At 34.8% G+C, this 20753-nt stretch overlaps 1 protein-coding gene and 1 pseudogene across 2 annotated transcripts; one reads left to right on the top strand and one right to left on the bottom strand.

The window, feature by feature from the left end:
• Nucleotides 1-5360: 5360 nt before the first annotated feature.
• LOC106405232 lies at nucleotides 5361-6991 on the top strand (annotated as a pseudogene).
• Nucleotides 6992-7506: 515 nt separating this feature from the next.
• LOC106405926 (DENN domain and WD repeat-containing protein SCD1) lies at nucleotides 7507-16919 on the bottom strand. 2 transcript variants are annotated; one of them, XM_013846482.3, is made up of 31 exons: nucleotides 16605-16917; nucleotides 16395-16488; nucleotides 16089-16290; nucleotides 15831-15972; nucleotides 15584-15684; nucleotides 15361-15424; nucleotides 15034-15147; nucleotides 14734-14951; nucleotides 14575-14629; nucleotides 14427-14501; nucleotides 14006-14201; nucleotides 13557-13680; nucleotides 13434-13488; nucleotides 13125-13169; nucleotides 12586-12661; nucleotides 12285-12361; nucleotides 12158-12208; nucleotides 11848-12005; nucleotides 11701-11748; nucleotides 11055-11112; nucleotides 10871-10954; nucleotides 10463-10718; nucleotides 10211-10377; nucleotides 9621-9685; nucleotides 9392-9515; nucleotides 8904-9085; nucleotides 8738-8809; nucleotides 8421-8581; nucleotides 8261-8302; nucleotides 7962-8149; nucleotides 7507-7876 (listed from the first exon to the last, which is right to left on the bottom strand). In XM_013846482.3, the coding sequence occupies exons 1-31, from the start codon at nucleotides 16776-16778 to the stop codon at nucleotides 7781-7783; spliced, it is 3564 nt and encodes a 1187-aa protein (XP_013701936.2). In that variant the 5' UTR covers nucleotides 16779-16917; the 3' UTR covers nucleotides 7507-7780. The 2 variants fall into 2 exon arrangements, 1 of the variants encoding a protein (XP_013701936.2); XR_002655957.2 differs by lacking the exons at nucleotides 7507-7876; nucleotides 7962-8149; nucleotides 8261-8302; nucleotides 8421-8581; nucleotides 8738-8809 and having other exon boundaries at nucleotides 9008-9085; nucleotides 10207-10377; nucleotides 16605-16919.
• Nucleotides 16920-20753: the final 3834 nt, after the last annotated feature.

Genomic DNA, 20753 nt, shown 5'->3' on the forward strand with positions numbered 1-20753 from the left:
CCATCTTAGTGATCGATCGATGCGTTTTTGGACATAAATCCATCGATCGATCCGTTTATAAAAAAACATTCGAGATTTTGAAACCCCAAACACTAGTTCCTCGGAATATTCCGAGGAAATTCCAAGGAACACTTGATATCCTCGATCGATCGATGGAATAATCTCATCGATCGATCACATTGTTACGCTTTGGTCCATCTTAGTGATCGATCGATGCGTTTTTGGACATATATCCATCGATCGATCCGTTTTAAAAAAAAAATGACGTTTTGAAACCCCAAACACTAGTTCCTCGGAATATTTCGACGAAATTCCGAGGAAGAAAAGGGTTTCCTCGGAATTCCCTCGGAATATTCCGAGGAAATTCCGAGGAAATAGGGTTTTTAAACCGAAAACAACGTTTTGCGGTTTGAATAACACCTATATAACCCTTATTAAGTGTCTTACGTTCATTATGAAGTCAAAAATTTGTTCCTTACCCTATAATAAACACTTTTCCGATTGTATGAACGAAATCCCCACAACATAAGAAAAACACTTATACACTTTAATGAACGGTAAAGGGAATACTTACAATTCGTTTTGAAATTTGTTATTTCATGGTTTATGCTCATCTATACAAAGAATCCCCAATGGTATGCATTACAATTGTATAAGAAATGAAATAAGGAAAAAAAAATTGATGTTTTGAAACCCCAAACACTAGTTCCTCGGTATTTCCTCGGAATATTCCGAGGAAATTCCGAGGAACAATATAAATTAATAGAAATACATGCACAGGATATTCTTTTTCCTCGAATTAATGAAAATATTCCGAGGAAATTCCGACGGATATTTAAGTGGCCGTCGGAATTTCCTCGGAATATTTTCATTTAACCGGGCAAACAAGCCGCCAAATATTTCGCGAAAATTGAAATTGAAAATACTGAGGGAATTCCGACGGAAAATATCCGTCGGACCCAAGGTTTTATAAACTCGAAACGCATCTTCTTCCCCATTTCTCTCTTCTTCCTCTCTGGCGATCTCTCTCTTCTTCTGGCGTTCTCCACCTTCTCTCGCGACGATCTCTCCGGCGAATCCTTTCCATTCTCTTACAAATCATGTAAGGACTCTATCTCACTCTCTTAGGTCCTATTTGTTAGATTTTTAAGTAGATTTGATGATTTTAGAAGGTTTTTGATAGATTTTTGTTAGAGTGATTGGGTAGGATTGTGATTTGTTGTGTAATAGGTTTAGAATTGTAATTTGGTTGTGTTGAATTGATTTAGAACTTTTTTTATAAATTGTTCATTATTTTTGTATTTATAAAACATTTTTTCTATATAAATTCGATTTTACAAAACGATTTTTGTATATAAATTCAATTTTTGGATTTATAAAAGATGATTTCATATTTATAAAAATATTTATATTTATTAAAACTAATTTTGTATTTATAAAACATTTTTTTGATTTATAAACACTATTTTTTATTTTTGTATTTATAAAAACTATTTTTAAATATACAAACCGTTCTTTGTATATAAATTCGTTTTTTGGATTTATAAAAGATGATTTCATATTTTGAAATTAATTTTGTATTTATAAAATATTTTTTTTTATTTATAAACACTATTTTATTATTTTTTGTATTTATAAAAACTATTTTGTATTTATAAAAAGATGATTTCATATCTATAAAAATATTTATATTTCTAAAACTAATTTTGTATTTATAAAACATTTTTTGATTTATAAACACTATTTTATTATTTTTTGTATTTATAAAAACTATTTTGTATTTATAAAAAGATGATTTCATATTTATTAAAACTAATTTTGTATTTATAAAACATTTTTTTTATTTATAAAAACTATTTTATTATTTTTTATATTTTAAATATGTTTTCTATTTCAATTTTAATTTTATATTTTCGAATTTCAATTTAAAAAAATAAATTTATAATTTTTTTTTTAATTTTGGAAATATTCCGAGGAAGTTTATCCCTCAGAATATTCCGACGACATCTTCCTCGGAATATTCCGAGGAATTTTCGACGAACTTGTGGTCCTCGGAATATTCCGAGGAATTTTCGACGAACTTGTGGTCCTCGGAAATTCCGAGGAAATAGGGTTTCCTCGGAATTCCGTCGGAAATTTCGGAGGGATTTCCGAGGAAAGATGAATTTCCGAGGAGTTATTTCCGAGGACTTTTTTCGTCGGTATGTCGTCGGAATAGCGTTATTCCGACGACATACCGACGATTTTTTCCCTCAGTATGCCGCTATTTTCTTGTAGTGATATAACTATATCTTAATAAAAGATTTTTATGATTTCAAAGAACATTGTAAATGTTATAAAAAATTGGTTTGCATATATATTATAAATATTTTAGGAGTGATAAGTGTATTTACATGTTAACACTCTTTGCTAAAGATAGCCACAAATTTTTTCGCAGCCATGTATTTTAACTGACCACAACTAACCACAACTAAGTTTGTAATTAATTTTAATATTTTAAAATATTATTGCTCCAGATAGCTACGGACCTGTTGTGGCTATATTGGCTACAAATTATATTTGTGGAATTTTGTGATCATTTATTTCCACAATTTATATTGTAGCTAAATTGTGGTTTTGTGTCTTCTGACGGCTACAAATAATATTTTGTAGCTAAATAGCCACAAAAAGCTACATAATAGCCACAAGTTTATATTGTAGCTGTTTTACGGATATTTTGTGGCTATATTTTTGCCGCCACAAAATGTTTGTGGCTGTATCGTGGCTATATACTAGTTTTCTTGTAGTGGATGAAGGTAGTGGCTATGGAAAGAGAGGATCGTCCCTAGCTGGACGTTGAAAAAGAAGGGAGATAAATGGAGAGAAGTAAGTAGGGCTGGTCCTGAGATTTTAGAGGCATATGGCTGTGTCTGTAAAAAAAAAATTTTTACAAATTTGGAGGCCTAAATTTTTTTTTGGATAACCTATTTGCATGTAATTTTTTTCAAAAACTTTGGGGGCCTGTGCGAATGTTTCACTTAGCATTGCCCAGGACCGACCCTAGGAGTAAAGGACAATAGTATAGGATGAATGAAGATTCTAACATGCATTTTTACTTCAATGCATGCCTAATATGTTAATATCTTGTTACCTACTCTTCCACACGTTTCAAATTCCCTCTTGAGTTATCATATATACACCTCGATTAATTGTCTAGTAACTTGTCTTAGCATAGGCCCAGGTTTCGAGGCGCCGTCGGAAAACGTTCAATATGAACGGTAGCCTTCGGTGGTCTGACTCCGACCTGGGCTCCGTTCCAATCAGTGCATCGTTCTTATCTCTCGGGTCACGCCAAGCTCTCTCGAAGAATCATGTCTCGCCTTCTACTGGTGGCCTGTTGCGCCGACAAGATCTTTTCCGCTGTAACGGTCATGCTCCCATGGGTTTCTCAAGCGAGTCTATTTACCTGCTCCCGTACTCATCTTTCGATCTGGTTCCTCCGACAGTTATTTGCTCTCTCTTGCTCGAGAAGACTCAACTGTTGCAACCGAGCAATCTTTCTCCACAAACGCAGGCAGGCCCGCCGGAGCTCAAGCTCAACTATCTATCAACCGTCGGATCTGAAATCTTATACTCCAAAAATGGTGTCCCGTCGCGGTTCGTCTCCTGCGTTTCTAAACTCTGTTGTCCCACTGGTGTATTTCCCTCTAGTTGTTCTCTCTGCTTCAGGGACCTTTCTCCCTCTCCGGGAAGATCTGTAACCAAAACTATGCAGTTGACTTTGACTTCCAATCTCAGACCATCGACTAAATGGTATCCTTCACTTCTCATGTTTTCAATCCCGTCGGTGTTAAAAGCCAAAGCTCTTCTCATCTGGGCCATGTCACCATCGGAGCCGCTTCCACCACCGGATCCACCAGACCCCCCTGACCTTGTTCCAGGTTACTACCCACCTGAGATTGATATGCTCCAGCCTCACATTCAATATCCTCAGTCTGGATCAGAACAAAGCTTCATGGGGAAGCTAAATTTGCTTGGTCTGTCCAAAAGCATCAACGAGTGTTATTTGTTATGCAGCAGGGAAGTACAAGCGAAGTTTCCTGTTGATTTTTCTGGTCTTTGGACGGAGGTCATATCGCTCATCAAGCAACCATCCATGACTACTACATTCACAAGCTCAAGCACCCCTTTGGTTCAAAATTCAGAAAGACTAAAGCTTGTCTCAAACAGCCCAGTAACTTTAACCATTTTGGTTAAGTTCATTCAAACTTCCTCTCGTCAGGGCCGAGAGAGATCGTTATCCACATCCTCCTTCTCCAAGGAGAGAATTGTTCCATCAAAATCCCTCTTTACAAGAGGTGATCCTCTTCCGGTGTTAACCGGGAAAAGTTACCAATTTCCTAACCGTTTGTTATCTTATGTGATGGTCCACTTGGGGCCGGTAGATACAACGACCCTCTCTCCGATGAGAGTCGAGGTTTTGGATGGTGTTGCGACGTCATATGCTATTGTGACTAATCGTGTGTTACTTGAAGATTTAGAAGTACGGTTTGAATCTTCCTTAGATTTGATCGTAGGTGGCAACTTCTATATCTTTCATAATGTTTTATCAAACTTTTTTAAGTTTGTGTATCTATCCTTGTATTCCCTTGAACTAAATGTCGGGGTTTTATTTGATCAGTTCGCATATCGTGGTTTGTACGATGCTGTTTTTATTCTTGTAACGGTTTGAATCTCTTAATGAAAACATTGGTGCACCAAAAAAAAAAAAAAAAAAAAAAAAAAAAACTTGTCTTTGCATATCAGTTTCAGACCTCGCGGATTTATGAACTTTTAACCAGTTACATTATGATTTACCGGTTGCCGGTCTAATTATTGGAAAAGCCCTATTTAATAAACTTCACACTTCTATCTAATTTAATGATTAAAATGAACCATTTTGTTTTCCAAAAAAACATACGTCATATTTTCATCAAAAATGAATCATTTAAGGCATAATGTTGCCTTGGTCCTCAGCTAAAATACATAACATCCTAAGCCAAACAAGTTTTCTCGGAAAGGCTTTGGCTTTCATATGCCCATTTTCTTCGTAAATAGTGGGGCATCTCAAGAATAGTTTAAACGTCAACAAACAATTGTAGACACCAGACACATAGGTCCATGTTCAAAGAATCATGACAGTAGAGCTAGTTTCAATATAAGAAAAAACGAATCAAAATAATAATGAGAACAAATTTATTTATATATACAACATTGATCAAGTTGTATTATAAATAAAAATTGCAAGATGTAAAAAAAAGTTCAAACAAATTCAAGTTGCATAGGATCAACTTTTATATAAGTCAAAACTTCATTCTAAGTTTCTTTCACAATGCAAAAGTAGAAGAAAGCAAATCCTTTATTCCCTCAAACCCTAATCTATTCTCTTTGGTTTACAAATGGGTCGTCCAGATCAAACTCCGAGTCCCAGAATGCACAACAACTTCAATCCGATGTTTCATCCACACCTGCACCTGAACCACCGGTGTACGAAAAGCAAATGGTCGACACCGAGCAGAAATATCCTCACAATGGTGGAATGCTTAACCAATCAAGCGGAGTACCAAATATGCCCAGACCGGTTCAACCTACGTATATCAATCCCGGTCGAATGGGTAACCAACCTTACATACCACCACAAATGGCCCGACCGGTAAATATTAACCAAAACTGGACTTCAGGACTTTTTGATTGCATGAACGATGGTGAAAATGGTTAGACACCGAACTTTTCAATTATTTTATCCGTAATGGTCCGTTAATGTTACATCATGATTTTCATCCCTTCATTTGTTGTCTGTTTTTTTATCAGCAATCATCACATGTTTCTTTCCATTCGTCACATTTGGACAGATCGCAGAAGTTACCGATGAAGGTGCAACAAGTAAGTATATATATTCATATATAATGTACATCGATACATCATGCATATAGATTATATATGATTAAGTTTCTGCATTTCTTGGACGCAGTTTATCTTGTCATGATTCTGTAGTTGAACAATGTTACCAATCAAAACAATTTATTTCTGCATTTCTGTTTATTTATATGTATATGTGTGTTCAGGTTGTGGAACGGGTGGAATGTTGTACGGCTTGATATGTTGTTTATTTGGGATACCATGTGTTTACTCATGCACATTCCGGGCCAAGATCCGAAGCAAATTCGGGTTACCGGATGCTCCAGCTCCAGATTGGATCACTCATTGCTTCTGTGAATATTGTGCACTTTGCCAAGAATATCGTGAGCTCAAGAACCGTGGCCTTGACCCTGCCATTGGTAAACTGACCATCTCCTATTTCTCTCCCACATAATCTTTTTAATAATTTGAAACTTGTTTTTTGTTTGTTAATGCTTGGTTGCCTTATAGTATATAATATCTTGGTGTATTTAGGATGGAGTGGGAATGTGCAAAGGCAGCGACAACAACAAGAGATGATGGCTCCCCCAATGGGTCAACGGATGATGGGTTGACTTAGAGATTAATTTTTATTACACAACATGCTTTTGTAATATTATTTGTGTTTTGTTTCTTTGTACTTATTTTATTTTGCGACCAAGAAATAAATGTCAACTTAGGTATGTACTAATCTTTGTTGTGATGTGAACATCTTTGCTACAATTTCTTAAAATTATCATATCACTGTGACATTCTTTTGAAATTCCAAAATAATAAGTTTTCTTTCTTCGTTTGTTTTTATATTTTACTGTAGATAAACCCCTGTTCTGGAGCGCGGTAGGCGCTAGTCGAGCGGTCGGGTTGGGCCTAGCGCCTAAAGAAAAAATCGGGGATTAATCGGAAATTATGCGGGGCGGAATTTTTAGATGGTTTACTATGTTATAAAACATGTTAATCTTTAATTGTGTATAACATTAATACATTTTCATGTTTATGATTGTATAAAACACACAAATAGAATATATAAATTTAATATAGTGTAATTTTCATCAAAATTATGAATATAAATGATATTTATAAAATTTTAGATCAAATAAACAAATAAAAATATTATTAAAACTAAAAAAAAAATTTGAAAAAAAAAAAAAAAATTAGGCGGCCGCCTAGGCGGTCATTTAGGCGGCTAGGCGGTCATTTAGGCGGTTTAGACGGAAAAAATCGGATATCCGATTTTTTAAACCGATTTGGCATAAATCGGGGCGGCCGCCTAGGCGGCTCGGCGGCCGATTTTTATGATTTATAATTTTGATGAAAATTACACTATATTATGATTTTTATGATTTTTATGATTTTTAATTTTCATCAAAATTATGATTTTTATGACTCAGCTGACGCGTAACACATCAAAAGACAAATTCCTCAGCTGAGTCTTTGACTGAATATATTATTTCTTTTCCACAAGAAATATGTAATTTATACTTTACAATAAGTTAACCATGAGGATTTTGAACAAGGACAAAGTGCACAACCGAAATAAGAATCATTGTTAAAACATGTATGTAATCTCGTTTACTGATAGACCAATCGAAATAAGAACTGGTAAAACATATTTATAAGTAATTAAACATAAAAAGATTACACCAAGAAAAAGTAAGAAAATCAAAATCAAAATGTTTCTTCAAAGGCCATAAAAAAGGCAAAAAGTAAAAAATGTATACCAAGATAAATCATAAATGAAAAACACCCAGAGTAAAAGAACAAGCTAAAAAATTATTCAAAAGGGCATAGAAACGCAAACAGATAAGAAAACAACAACAAAAAGTTAAAAGAGATGCACAGGAATAACACAGATGTGGAAGGCAAATCAAATATTGATGGTCGCATCCCAAAGCCGGAGAACTCCATTCCGGCCACCGCTACATATCCGTTTCCTCTCTAGATCAGACGCAACACATCTCACCTGAATCACAAAACTCCATTCAGTCGCAGTAGCAAAAAAAAAAATGTTTTTTTCAACTTATGTGAAAAGAGGATCGTCATCATACCACGGCGGCTGTTTTTTGTGGTACTCTGTAAAGTTGCCAGCCTGAGACTTTGGTTCCAGCGTTAGAAGGACGATGGAAAAGAGACATTGAGTTATCTGCTGCTCCAATGCCTAACCAATGTTCACCAGCGTTGATTGATAGTATAGAAGAGTTGTGCAGCGTTATGTTCTTCACGCATTTAATGCCATCTGTGAACCAAGAAGACCAAAGTATATTATGAGATTTTCGCAGAGCTAAATGTTTACAGTTGCAAGTTGTGATAGTACACCATAACGTTTATATGATAATGAGATTCTCACCGTCATCATTTTCCCAAAACCGGAGTAACCCATCAGCCGAACCTGCAAGAAAAACACAGCAGCAATGCACTACCTTTAACCCTTCATGTTTTTTTGCGAAATCATTGCTTTTTCTCAATAGTTATTTTCAGAATTGGTCTTAGCTGAAACTATCATTGACCTGTGATTATTCCTTTGTCGAGTGTGGAGTATTCGACAGCTTGTACTGGCCCAGCATGGCATGCCAAAACAGCGTCACATGATCCTCTGGAGATAGACCACACTCTTGCTGTCCAGTCATCGCTCCCTGTTATCAAGGTATCTTCCACCATTCGAATTGATCTGCAGAAATGACACGATTTTATCAAACAAGTCACACGTCTTAAATAACAAAATTAAGCAACCGGTATTTAGAACCCTATATATATTAAGAACTTGTACGAAAAGGAAAAGAGCACACAAAATGAAACATATTCAAGTGAACATTGTGAGTCTCACCGTATCCATTTTGTATGCCCTTTCAGTTTATGCATCTGTCTTCCTGAACGAAGATCCCATATATTTGCGATCCTGATTATTTATCCAACCATATAGCTGAATCCGTAAGTGACATTCAATATAGCAAAAATCCATTTGTTACTTATGTGTAATATAGTATACATACGTGTCTCTGCCAGCAGCAGCCAAGATTCCTGTGGAGTCATCATATTCAATCGAAAGAATAGCGCTAGAGCATCGGCCAACAGTTGAGACACACATATCAGTTCGAACATCCCACATTTTAACCGTTCCATCATGTGCAGCAGTGAGAACACGTTCACCTGAAATCATCTTCACACAACTAACCTGCACAATATATTTGAATGTACATGATGGAACAGTTGATAAAAGCTTCCTCTTCGGTGTCTTATTACTGATTGGTCAATGATACTAAACTTTACAAATTTAAATCATCGTCGATCAATTGTCAATGTGCAGATGCTAGTGGTGGCAGCTCCAACATTTTCCAAACGGAATTCCAATGATTGATAGTTATCTGTTTAGTTAATTACTTCGATGTCTACATGTTTATTCTGAGTTGACCATTAATAATTTACCCTGTTGAATTATGTCATAATAATATCTGCTAAACATTAAGAGCGTAGTGGAAACCTGAGCATCGTGGCCTTTCAGTTCTTCTAGAAGCTGAAGTGTCTGTTTGTCCCATACGATAACAGATTGATCATCTGATCCTGAAACTATCTTTGCTCTGTCAGAGCTTATAGCACGCACGGTTCTACATCAAAATCAAAAGTTGAAAATAAAAAAGAAGGAAGCACTGTTAAAGAAAAGAAAATTAACTAAATCCCGCAACTCCTCAAATCGAATTAGAAATATGTACCCAGTATGTCCTTTCAGTGTCGCCCGAAGTTCGGAACCACGCAGACTTGGATCCCAGATTTTAACCTGCACAAATTCAGGAAGCAATCAAAAGAGGATACTAGGTTGTTGTTACCCATTCTGAATTTGCACAAAACTACGGTTAAATCTATCTGAATTCCAAGAAATGAAACAATGAAAGACTATCCTATTTGACTACACAATCACCACCTTGAGTGAAAAGAAGTATCATACAGATTACTGTTCCAGTTTTATTTCGGTATACTTATTCTTCCAAATATTCCATCTATATTCACAACTACGGTAACATTAATATCAGAATAATACACTAATCTAAATAAATGCTAGCAACAGAAGAATGAACTACCCCTTTTACCCTATAGGCAATGGTCTTTAGGCCTAACAGAAAGAGGATGCAGGCATCCTTTAGATCAAAAAGAACACAATACTTTTAAGTCATCAATGTGTGTGTTCTCAACGATGATACTAACATGTATAGTTGCAAAGAAAATCTAACAAAACAATTAAAAACTGACGAATGAAAAAAAAAACCCATATAAACATTCGTGTAACTATGCATTTTATACCGACCAGACAGTCTGTACTGCCACTGATAAAGAACCCAGCATCCTCGCGATCGCCCACAAGATCATAGACTTCCCTTCTTGTCACAGAGTGCAAGGCAGTGACGGCACCGCTGTGACCCTTCAGAACACGTACATTGGTTTGGATTTTCTTCTGTGCAGCAGCAGTTATGTCTGTTTTGCCAAGATTAGTATACTGACTTCAGCAACAACAAGCCAGAATAGCAACTAAAAAGGGAGGAGCTAATCATGGACATACCTGAAGAAGCATTATCAGAAACCCACTTACGAACACGACTGAACGAGTTAGCTCTTGATGCTGTATCTCTGCTAAACATACTCTGAACCCAACTCCTTCCAGAAGCTTCTGAAGGTTGCTGGGTTTCATCAGAGGCATCTGCTTTTGGACGTGGTGATGGCAACCCAGATGATATAGACTGTTGCTTAAATGAAGAAGCGCCCCAATAGCCTACACGAAGTTGCTGAACATGCGACAAGAACCCTCTGAGTTTAATCTGAAAAAAAGTTCAATATACAACAAAAATATTATTCCTCAGTTGGTTAGTGTTTCCAAAAATGTTAAAAAGCTTGAAAGCTGTAATTCGTATGGAGTAAAAGGAGTCAATTCTCAAAAACTGCAGAATCAATTAAACAAAACTAAATTTACCAGTAATTTGTATCCAAGTTTTTGCTTTTCTGCTATTGTCTCTATCATGTTCCAAGCCTCTGTATCAGAAAGTCCCAAGCCAGCCTGCAAAAGAGCATTAAATAAAGTAAACAAGAAAACTGTAATCGTCCCATTACAGTAAACGAAGGTGAAGAATAAGTCAACTTTGAAAATAAGAATTCACCATATGTGATGCCACTATGATTAGTCTGGCTGTGACCAAAGTAGCGTAGTTCACTGAGCTGAGATGGTACAATAATGCGTTACACCAATTAGTAATGCTAATGATGATCCAATCAATTGGTAGTATAATGTAAGACACAATAGGATGATATATGGCTAACAGGAATATATTTCAAGTACGTTGACTACAATCGGTAAGTTGAAGAATCATCCTTAAGGGGAAATTTTGGAAAGACACATATGAGTCATGACACGGAAATTACTTAGAATCTATACGCAATTAAGCATTACATCTACAACAAATACAAAGTAAATTCCTAAAATGAACCCTCTTTTCCCCATAATTTTCTTTTAACGCTCTAGTTTACCACAAAAAAAGAAGTGAAGAGCCCCTTGCTAGAGCCAAAATATCAATAGAAAGACTGAGATGTTTAAAAAAAAAAAAAACCGAAGTGATCATGTATGCTAACAGAACTTCATTTACCAAGAGTCCATGACAAAAAAAACCACCATAAGTTTTAAGATTTACAGTTGTCTCAACCAGCTCATTTGTTTAATATAGTTCTCAGTATGTCGAGGATCAGGAGCAAGTATACGAACAAATAGTTGATATTATCTAATGAATAGAAGATCTTAAGAAGACTCACTCATTTGCAGGCTGCTCCATGAGGTACTCGAAGTAACCTTCCCAGAATCTGTCAGAAGAACTCACAGTATGTCAATAACAACTTTTCTAAGCAGCATAAACATTAAGAAAAAAACTAAGAGAAGCCGCAACATGTTGGGTTTCAGACCTCAATTCCTCCCAGATGGGTATGGAGATGAGATGACGCTGAACATAGTCTGAGACATTATTGGCATCCTTCTTAAACATTTCTGCAGAAACTTCAAGTGCATACTGGACTGTCGATAAATCGTTCCTTGAAGCAGCACGGCTGACAGCCATTTTGAGCTGATTTTAACAATGAACGATAATTGTTGAAGAGTATAATTCTTAGAGTTTAAATAATTCTTCATTAACAGCCAAGAATACAAACTGCGCAAAATATGCACATCTAAAGTGCAAGCTATTCAGAAACTAGGTATACAGATAGAATTACCTACCAATTCTTTGACCGCAATGAACTGCTCCACAGTCAATCCACCATTCCAGTCCTGCAAGAAATAAATCAACTATACAGTAAGGTCCAGCTCAGTATATATCCATACAGTTGCTAGTTGTTGCGCTTACCGAATTTTTCAGATGCTCTCTTATACACTCGATAAAGCCACTCCCACCAATTCCCTCAGCATCAGATTCAATGAGAGCTGCATGAGCAAAGTTTGTGTGTTTAATTTTCAATAAAGACAAGAACAGCTCTTTGTTTTTTTTTCAGTAGAGGCAGAAATAACACAGTCAAAATGGCCACTATTTGGGTATATACTATCTGGCTGATTAAGCATACAAATTTGATTCATTCTTTTATTTAACCAATTCATGCGGCCGAAATCTTATGAACATCTATTCACATTCCCACTGATATGAAACATACCCAATATCGTGCCGTATTCAAATGATGAAAGAGGATCTTCATCTGAACCCAGTTTCAGAAGACGGAGCCATAATCCCTGGAAACCACAACAAACCAATGCAATCAGAGAGTGGCATAGACTTAATCTTCACTGCAACCTATTACATATAAATTTATTTGCTAGGACTGGTATCATGACAAATCCGGGTAAAGTAAACCAACTACCTTTTCTAAGGAGAAATTTTACTGCACATGCTTTAGATCGTTATATTTAGAATAACAGAAAGTTATCCTTGGACAAGTTTGGTAACATGCTTAGAGTTTTTGTGTAGCTTGATTTGGCTTACGTTAATATTCTTAAATCTTGTGTGTTTATTTGTCAAGTTTGACAGAAATTTGAGGATTATCAGGGGCTAAGTAAATCTCACCACACGAGAGACTTTCTCTCAAGTTGGATACTTAAGGTTTCTTATCACAAAGGTCTAAATAGAAAGATTTTTTTTTTGAAGGAGGTAGCAACTGACTTCGTCCAATTTATAAACTTGCAAAGGAAACTATACCTGCAACTTGACTTTTATATCCAAGACCATGCGATCTCTCTCTGCCTGTAATCAGTGCAATATCATTAAAAAGAGAATGGAAGTCTTGTGGACCTTTTTCATTTTTGGTTGAGTTATCAATCTTATTCAACACAAGAAAAAATGAAGACCAAAACGATAATGCAGGAGTTGATATAGCATCCTATAATATACTACGACAGTTGTAGAAATCAATTTTTCATTTGATATCCTAATTAATTTATGTGCATTGATGAGTTTTGTTTGATTTACTATCCAAGCATGAGCAACAAGATTACATGCAACACTTACCGCCCTCTCCCTTGAACTAAAACTGTCTTCCTTAGTGTTCTTCCCTGGCGGTGAGCTGCAATCGGAAGATATAGAAATTAAGTAAGGGAGTCAGATTGCTGTTCCAAGCAAAACAGGATATACCTTGGAGAATGCCTTCCGTTGGATTCAAGAGCTCCGCTTGCTGCCGCGAGGATCTGCTTTCGCTTTTCTTCTTGTTCCTCTGACCTAACATTCGCAGGAAACCTGTCATAGGTATACCTGGTGGCTGAAAAAAGAATAGAGCTGGATCAGACCATGCTCCCAAACACAGTAGGCACTAGGCATACAACAATTCCTCAGAAGTAATACAACAGTCTGAAAGATTCTGATTATTTTTATACTGCTATGCATGCTACACCAACTTGTTTTAGTCTCTGTCCAAGTTCAACTACTAGTGGCAAGCCAAAAACCCATGAGAATATGTAGAATGGTAAACCTAAAACTGTATCAATCAGAACTCTTTTCATTCTCGGTAGTTCCTTATAAATGATAAAACCTAAAACTGTATCATTCAGCTTATGCGCTCTAAAAACCAAAAGATCAAAATGCACCTGGTTCTTCTACATCCGGATCAGCTATTGTGATTATCTCAGGCTCCATAGAAGATTTAGGCAGAATTGACATGGCATCTTGACCCCTTCCAACAGCATCTTGTAACTTCTCGAGGAGATTGGTACTGTTCTCATCAGAGCCTAGACGCCTTTCAAGATAATCGAGGAATGCGAAAGAGCCCAAGAACTGAACCAACTGAAAACAATGGAAGACGAACAATAACCAACAATTATTCAACAGATAAAACGTGACTTAGATTCAACACTTTTTGATGAACACGGTAAATAGTCCAAAATTCAATAGTAAGAATATAAAAGACAGATTACCATACAGATTGGAACAATAGAGAGCAAGCAGGTCGAGTAATAATACACGGTACTGTAAATATATACTTGACCATACATGAAACAGTTAGCTTACCATAGGCTCCGGTGGCTGGTTGGTGGATCGAGACCGTCTCTTCAGAAACGCATCAGTGCTAAAAACTTTGTTTTCCTAATTAATTAATCCGTATAAGTGATGCGAAAGGGGTGAATAAATATATAAGTAAAGAGTGAAAATCACATACTATGAAATTGCGGTAGCCACCCAAGATAGATGCAAAAAACTTTAAGAATATAACCCTGCGAGATGAAATGGATTTTGTATAACAAACAGATAACATGAGTACAAAAAGTTCCTATGGAATTTTTTTTGATAAACATATGCCAAAGTTTACTAAAGTCACCTGAGTTGAAGGTCATGATCCTCTCCCCAAGGTTTGCTAAGGCTTTTAGGGCCCTGCTCAACAGAATTACCAAAGCCCCTCAAGTGATCGATCCCCACAACATTAGGTTGCAGTAGTTTCAATATATCGTTTCTCAGAGCGCTGAACTCAGGCTCTGGTATCGGAGGTATCTCCTCCGAAGTAGTGATTTGGTTAAATTCAAGATCCACCACTACAACCTAAAAATGGGAATGTTGTGAGGCCAAATATCAGATAGCATACATTTTGAAGAGGAAAAGTACGACTTAAAATTAGACTCACGCCATCCATAGCAAGATTTGATGTATCAACATCAGAGTGGAGACCCATCATATAAGGTGTTGGTGCATCAATGTAGTCTACTCCACTAAAAAATAGTAAAGGAATGTAGACTTGCTTCACAAACATACATCGAAACAAAGAATAAAGATCAGAAGAAATGTTTTAGTCAGTAGAAATGCAATTAGCTTTGCTTGTTCTCATCTTATATCTATAATCAAGATATCCAATTTTCAATCACAATGTAATTCTTGGATTCACAAGTTTACAAATGCGTTAATTTATGTTTTAAGGGAACAATTAAGATCTCATCAGTGGAATAAGACATACCTGCCATCGGAAAGGATAAATCAAATGACATATGGCTTCTGACACCAGAGTCAGAAGCGAATACCTATTGAGATTCAAAATGAAGCAAAATAAGGGTGCTGCTTAAACATAGATGACATGCATACGGTAAACGTTTCAAAACAAAAGTAAAGATGTTAATGCAAAATGTTAATGGTAAAACACGTTTAGAAAATGTCACTTAAACTCATTATGAGAAAGTTACTTGTTAGATCGAAGCAAAATCCTCCGTTCAACTAGTACAGATGTAAACAGCTTAATCAAGTTGTCGACATCCAAGCATTGTACAAGAGGTTGGAGAGATATCTGCATCCAGTAAAACCATACCAGACATTACATTACTTAATTGGAGAAACACGAAAGAAACCAGGGAACTATCACCCTTGCATAGCTGGTACTACAAAATGGCTAAGCAAAAGTATTCAAGAAGGAGACAAAAGCACAAGTCATACATCTGCCTGAGGAAGACTGTCCTCTGGAGGTGCTTCCACCGAGAGCAGGCAATTCTCGACAGCATACAAGACTCGGTCTTTTCCGGGAGTCGGCAATGGCACATTAGATACCATATAGGCGATAATATCCCACAACGGTTTACTGAAAAGGTTAACATCAATTTCAAAACAGAGGAATGGGGTTTGCTTTCATATTTTTGTAGAGTAACGCAAGGCAAAGTTCAAGGATTTATGTTTTCAAGCACAGAGTGTGTTTACCAGCTTCCTTCTGAGGAGAAGCAAAGAACAAAAATCTCCTCGAGAGAATCCCGAAGAGCTCGGAAATTGGGGGCGTGAGAGACAATACAGATACACTTGTCAGCGTATGTATTGGGAGGTAAGCGATAAGCTTCAGTAACATCCTCGCAGACTCGGTCCCGAAACGCAATGCAACTGACAAATATTTTCGCTCCATCACCCTCTGTGGATTGAAGATAACCACAAACAGTTGAAGCAAGTGCATACAAATCAAACACGCAACGCAAGCAAGACGACGTCTCCATTAAAGAATGCAACAACATATACCCGTCAATACAATGGGGTAGCTCCGCGGGAAGCTCACAGGGTCGCTGGAAACGAACCCAGACGAATGGAACGCCACACCGGCAGGAAGAACACACTATTCAAATCGAAAGAAGCTGAAAATCATTAAATCTAGCAACTAGAGAAATCTGATCCAATTCGAAAGTCTCCAAACCTAAACCCAATCGAAATCGTGATTTGATCGTAACTTACAGTGGGAAGCTGAGGAGGAGGGGGAGGGTAGAGAGAATGATCGGAAGAAGGGAACTGGTCTAGAAGCGAAGGCAAGTAATTGGTATCCAATCCGTGGAATCCGAGATCTCCGTCGAGGGTTCGCATCTCGGGACCCAGTCCGCACACGACGAAGTACTCGAAGATCCGACCCATGATCTTTGGATCCTCCAGATCTGAACTTTGGGTTCTAGTAGCGCATAATCTGAAAATGGCTACGACGACGGTCTCTGGTGAAAAATGGTGATGGAAAAGTAGTTGCTTCGTTGAAGGTGGCTCAAAATAATGACAAGCCCGTTCGCGATTTGTTTCTCATCTTTTCACATAAATTACAACTAATTATTTTTTTAGCAGAGAATATTAGTTGTTGTATTTTAATGGATTTAAACAAATCTCCAAAATAGCATTTTTTTAAGTTTATATCAAAAAAATAGCATTCAAAAACTAAAATGACCAAAATAGCACTTTTCTAAGTTTATCCTTTGAAAATTTTAATTTTTTTATTTTTCAAAATTTGAAATCTTATCCCCAAAACCTCATTTCTCAACTCTAAACCCTAAATCCTTAACTCTAAATCATAAACCCTAAACGCTAAACGCTAAACCCTAAACCCTAAACCCTACATTTTAAACCCTAAACCCTAAACGATAAACCCTAAACCCTAAACTCTAAACCCTAAACCCTAAACCCTAAACCCTAAACCCTAAATCCTAAACTCCACCCTTTAACTCTAAACCATAAGTTTGTGACTTTTGATAAAACATTAAGTGTTATTTTGTGACTTTTGCCCTTGAATGCTAGTTTGGGAACAAAAACTTGATTTAGTGCTATTTTTGTTTTTTTCTCATTTAAAAATCCGAACTATATCTAGTGTTATTGGTTCTGTGATTTTTAAATCTGTATTAAAATCATGTGTTATTGGTTTAATAATTCATAAATTCTATATCAAATCAAGTGTTATTCAATCGTACGGATTTACTAATATATTTGATTTTATAATAGATTTGAATAGATTTGTTTGGATTTTTTAGTTAAAAATACAAAGACTCAAATCCGAGGAAAACCTCTGGATTTGCATATTTTACTTGGATTTATAAATACTATATGGACTTCTAAATCAATCAAAATATATAAACCAATAATAAAATTGCAAATTCAATAACAGAAGAAACAGTAAGAAAAAAAATAAAAAAAATATATTTGTTTTGATTTATACACGATGTGGCTTGGCTTTTTTTTCTGTCATTCTAGAATTAGTATTAACTAGGTCAATATCCGCATTATGTTGCGGACAAAAAAATTATTTAATATTTTGTTTTAAATGAAATTAGACATTGATCTGCGCAACCGCGCATGTGTTTATTTTCATTTTTGTGTACGTAAAATTTTTGTTTTTATATTATTAGTGGTATACGTTATTGCAAAAATAGTGTATTTTCGCATCCCACAAACAAAATTAGAACAATTGGATTAATAAATGTAAAATTTGGTGATGAAAATAGAAATCATTAATTTATTTACAGTTTCTTCAGTCAAGATCAATTTAAAAGTATTTTTCTGTAACTGGTATGTCGCCTCCACGAATGAAGCAACATAACTTGAACACGACATCCACTCTTATACGGTTGTAACATCTTTAAGCAAACTAACACTTTTATTGCAAGACATGGCTCAAAATAGGCTTAAGTGACGGTCAAATTTTCAGTCAATGATTTTATATTTATAGGTGGTCAAATATATGTAGGGGTTATTGAGAGAATATACATTACCTCCAATTTCATGAAAGATTTTCGTTAACGATAGAGACACTATTTTTGAAGTTCTTATGATAGGTATAATACAACTCGTGATATTAAACTAAAGCGACAATAGGTTGGAGTTATTATACAAAATTTAAATTGAACACATGTTTTTTTTTTTTTTAAATTAAACATATGGAAACAAAATAGTGATCTTTTTTTATATTGAGTAATTTTATTTTGTTTTTTATACCGTCAACTGTATTACTCACATTTCTTATCATATATTTACTGTATTGAATTTTGAATATGCATTAGTTTATTATTTATATGAAATATGTGCAAAATAATATCTTGACATACTAATTTATATTTTATATAAATTGAACATTTATATTTTACAGTTTAAACATATATAAATTCATATTTATATTTTGATCATGGTTTTTTATCCGTTGTCAAAAAAAACAAAAGATCATAGCTTTTTACCCATATATTTTGATCATGGTTTTTACCCGGGTGTTTTATTTATGGTTAAGTAGGAACGTAAAAATGCAAGATTATAAAGACAAATATTGTACATGCTTAATTAATGATGCATTAAATCAGTTATAGAATTTCATTTATAGGTAAGCTAAATTTGAAGAAGTATTCATATTCCCCCCTTCCAAAAATAAAAGAATAAGCATGATTTTTTAACAACTGATTTAGTTTTTGATAATAGAGAATATTTTTAAAGATTGTGTGCGTTCAAAAGGCAATAGTTTGTTAAGAATAGAAAATGTTTATGGAAAATATGCAAACACTTAACAATAACTCCAAATAAAATACAAATAAAAAACATAAACGGATTCTTTGCATTAAATTTGATAAACATATAGTGGTGCACGTAATATATATATATATATATATATATATGTGTATATATATATTGGTGAGGAAGAAAAGTTTGTTTAAAAGAACGTTTGTGTGCATAAAAAAAGATTTCAAACCATAATCATTACTTTTTTTGGAATATGCAGTGGAGAAAAAATTCTAGTGTGAACTTGAATTTAATATAGTTTGTGAAATTTACATTTCAAAATCAAGCCTTTAAACAAAAAAAATGGAACTGAAGATTAACGTGGTGAGACAAATATAACTTATGTTGTGTATGCATTAATGTTTATAGTAGGGTCTGGGACGGATCAGATATCCGGGATATTTTAAGATATCTGGATCCGGATCTTTATCCGGCGGATCCATGATTTTATTATTTTTATCCGGATTTGGGGTTCTCGGATATCCGGATGTCGGATATCCTTCTAAAAATTGTAATATCCGGCGGATATCCGGATCCGGATTTGGATTTTTTTATTTTTAAAAGTAATATTAATATATATATAAAATATTAACAATGATTTAAAAATAAAAAATGTATATAATGTTTTTAATTATTTCTAAGTCTAATATTACAAAATTTATATTAAATTTATATATACTATTATAAAAAATGAAAATATAATGAATAAAATTAGTTTTTATATTATAGATATAATATTATAAAATAATTATTAATAAAAATTACGGATCCAGATATCCGGACTAAAAAATCAAGATATCCAGATCCGGTTTTGTCCAACGTTTTACTATCCGGATCCGGATTCGGCCCCTCCGGATATCCAGATTTTCGGAGCGGATCCGGATCAGATCTCGGATAATAAATCCTAGGCCTAGTTTATAGTATTGATATGCAATATGTAAGTTAAAGATTTATACTGAATTTGCTGTGAAGTCAATTTAGGAAATGTTTTATTGCAATATCTGGTATAGTAGTCAATTTAGGAAATGTTTTTCAATTTAGTAGTTAACTAAGATTATAGATCATAAGTACTAGGTACATTATTGCAATATCTGGTAACTGGTTTCAACTTTGGAAAACAAATGAAGGTTTACGCTTATTTTTAACGTGGTTAGAGTAATGATTATGTATGCAACGAGATTATTTTAGATAATATAGTCATACAATGCGGACAGAACAAATATTATGTTGATATATATATAGCAGAGCATAGAAATACGCATATATTATGTTGGTAATTAACGAAACACATATTATAAGTTAGGTACCATGATAAAAGTCATATATGACTTAATGATATACATATATAATCAGTGGCGGATCTAGCAGAAAAGTTTACCGGGGGCAAACAGTTAATAATCATTAACAAAATTTGTATTAAATATTTTATAAATATATTTTCTATCAACTTATAAGTGTATTATACAAGATCCATTGTATGGAAAACTAAAACTGTTCTTATATAATTGAATTACAAAATAAAAATATCAGAAATTATAAATATAAAAAGTCACGTTTTTCATGATATGAAAAATACAAGTATATATATTC

The sequence above is a fragment of the Brassica napus genome, chromosome C6 (genome assembly GCF_020379485.1).
Source record: "Brassica napus cultivar Da-Ae chromosome C6, Da-Ae, whole genome shotgun sequence".
Lineage (NCBI taxonomy): Eukaryota > Viridiplantae > Streptophyta > Magnoliopsida > Brassicales > Brassicaceae > Brassica > Brassica napus.

Excerpts from the sequence above, each read along its gene's own strand:
- LOC106405926 (XM_013846482.3), bottom strand. The coding sequence starts at position 16,778 with ATGGGTCGGATCTTCGAGTACTTCGTCGTGTGCGGACTGGGTCCCGAG. Across the intron at positions 12,362-12,585 it reads TGAATACGGCACGATATTGG|CTCTCATTGAATCTGATGCT; the intron begins GTATGTTTCATA and ends TTGCTCATGCAG. Across the intron at positions 12,209-12,284 it reads GAGAGCATCTGAAAAATTCG|GACTGGAATGGTGGATTGAC; the intron begins GTAAGCGCAACA and ends TATTTCTTGCAG.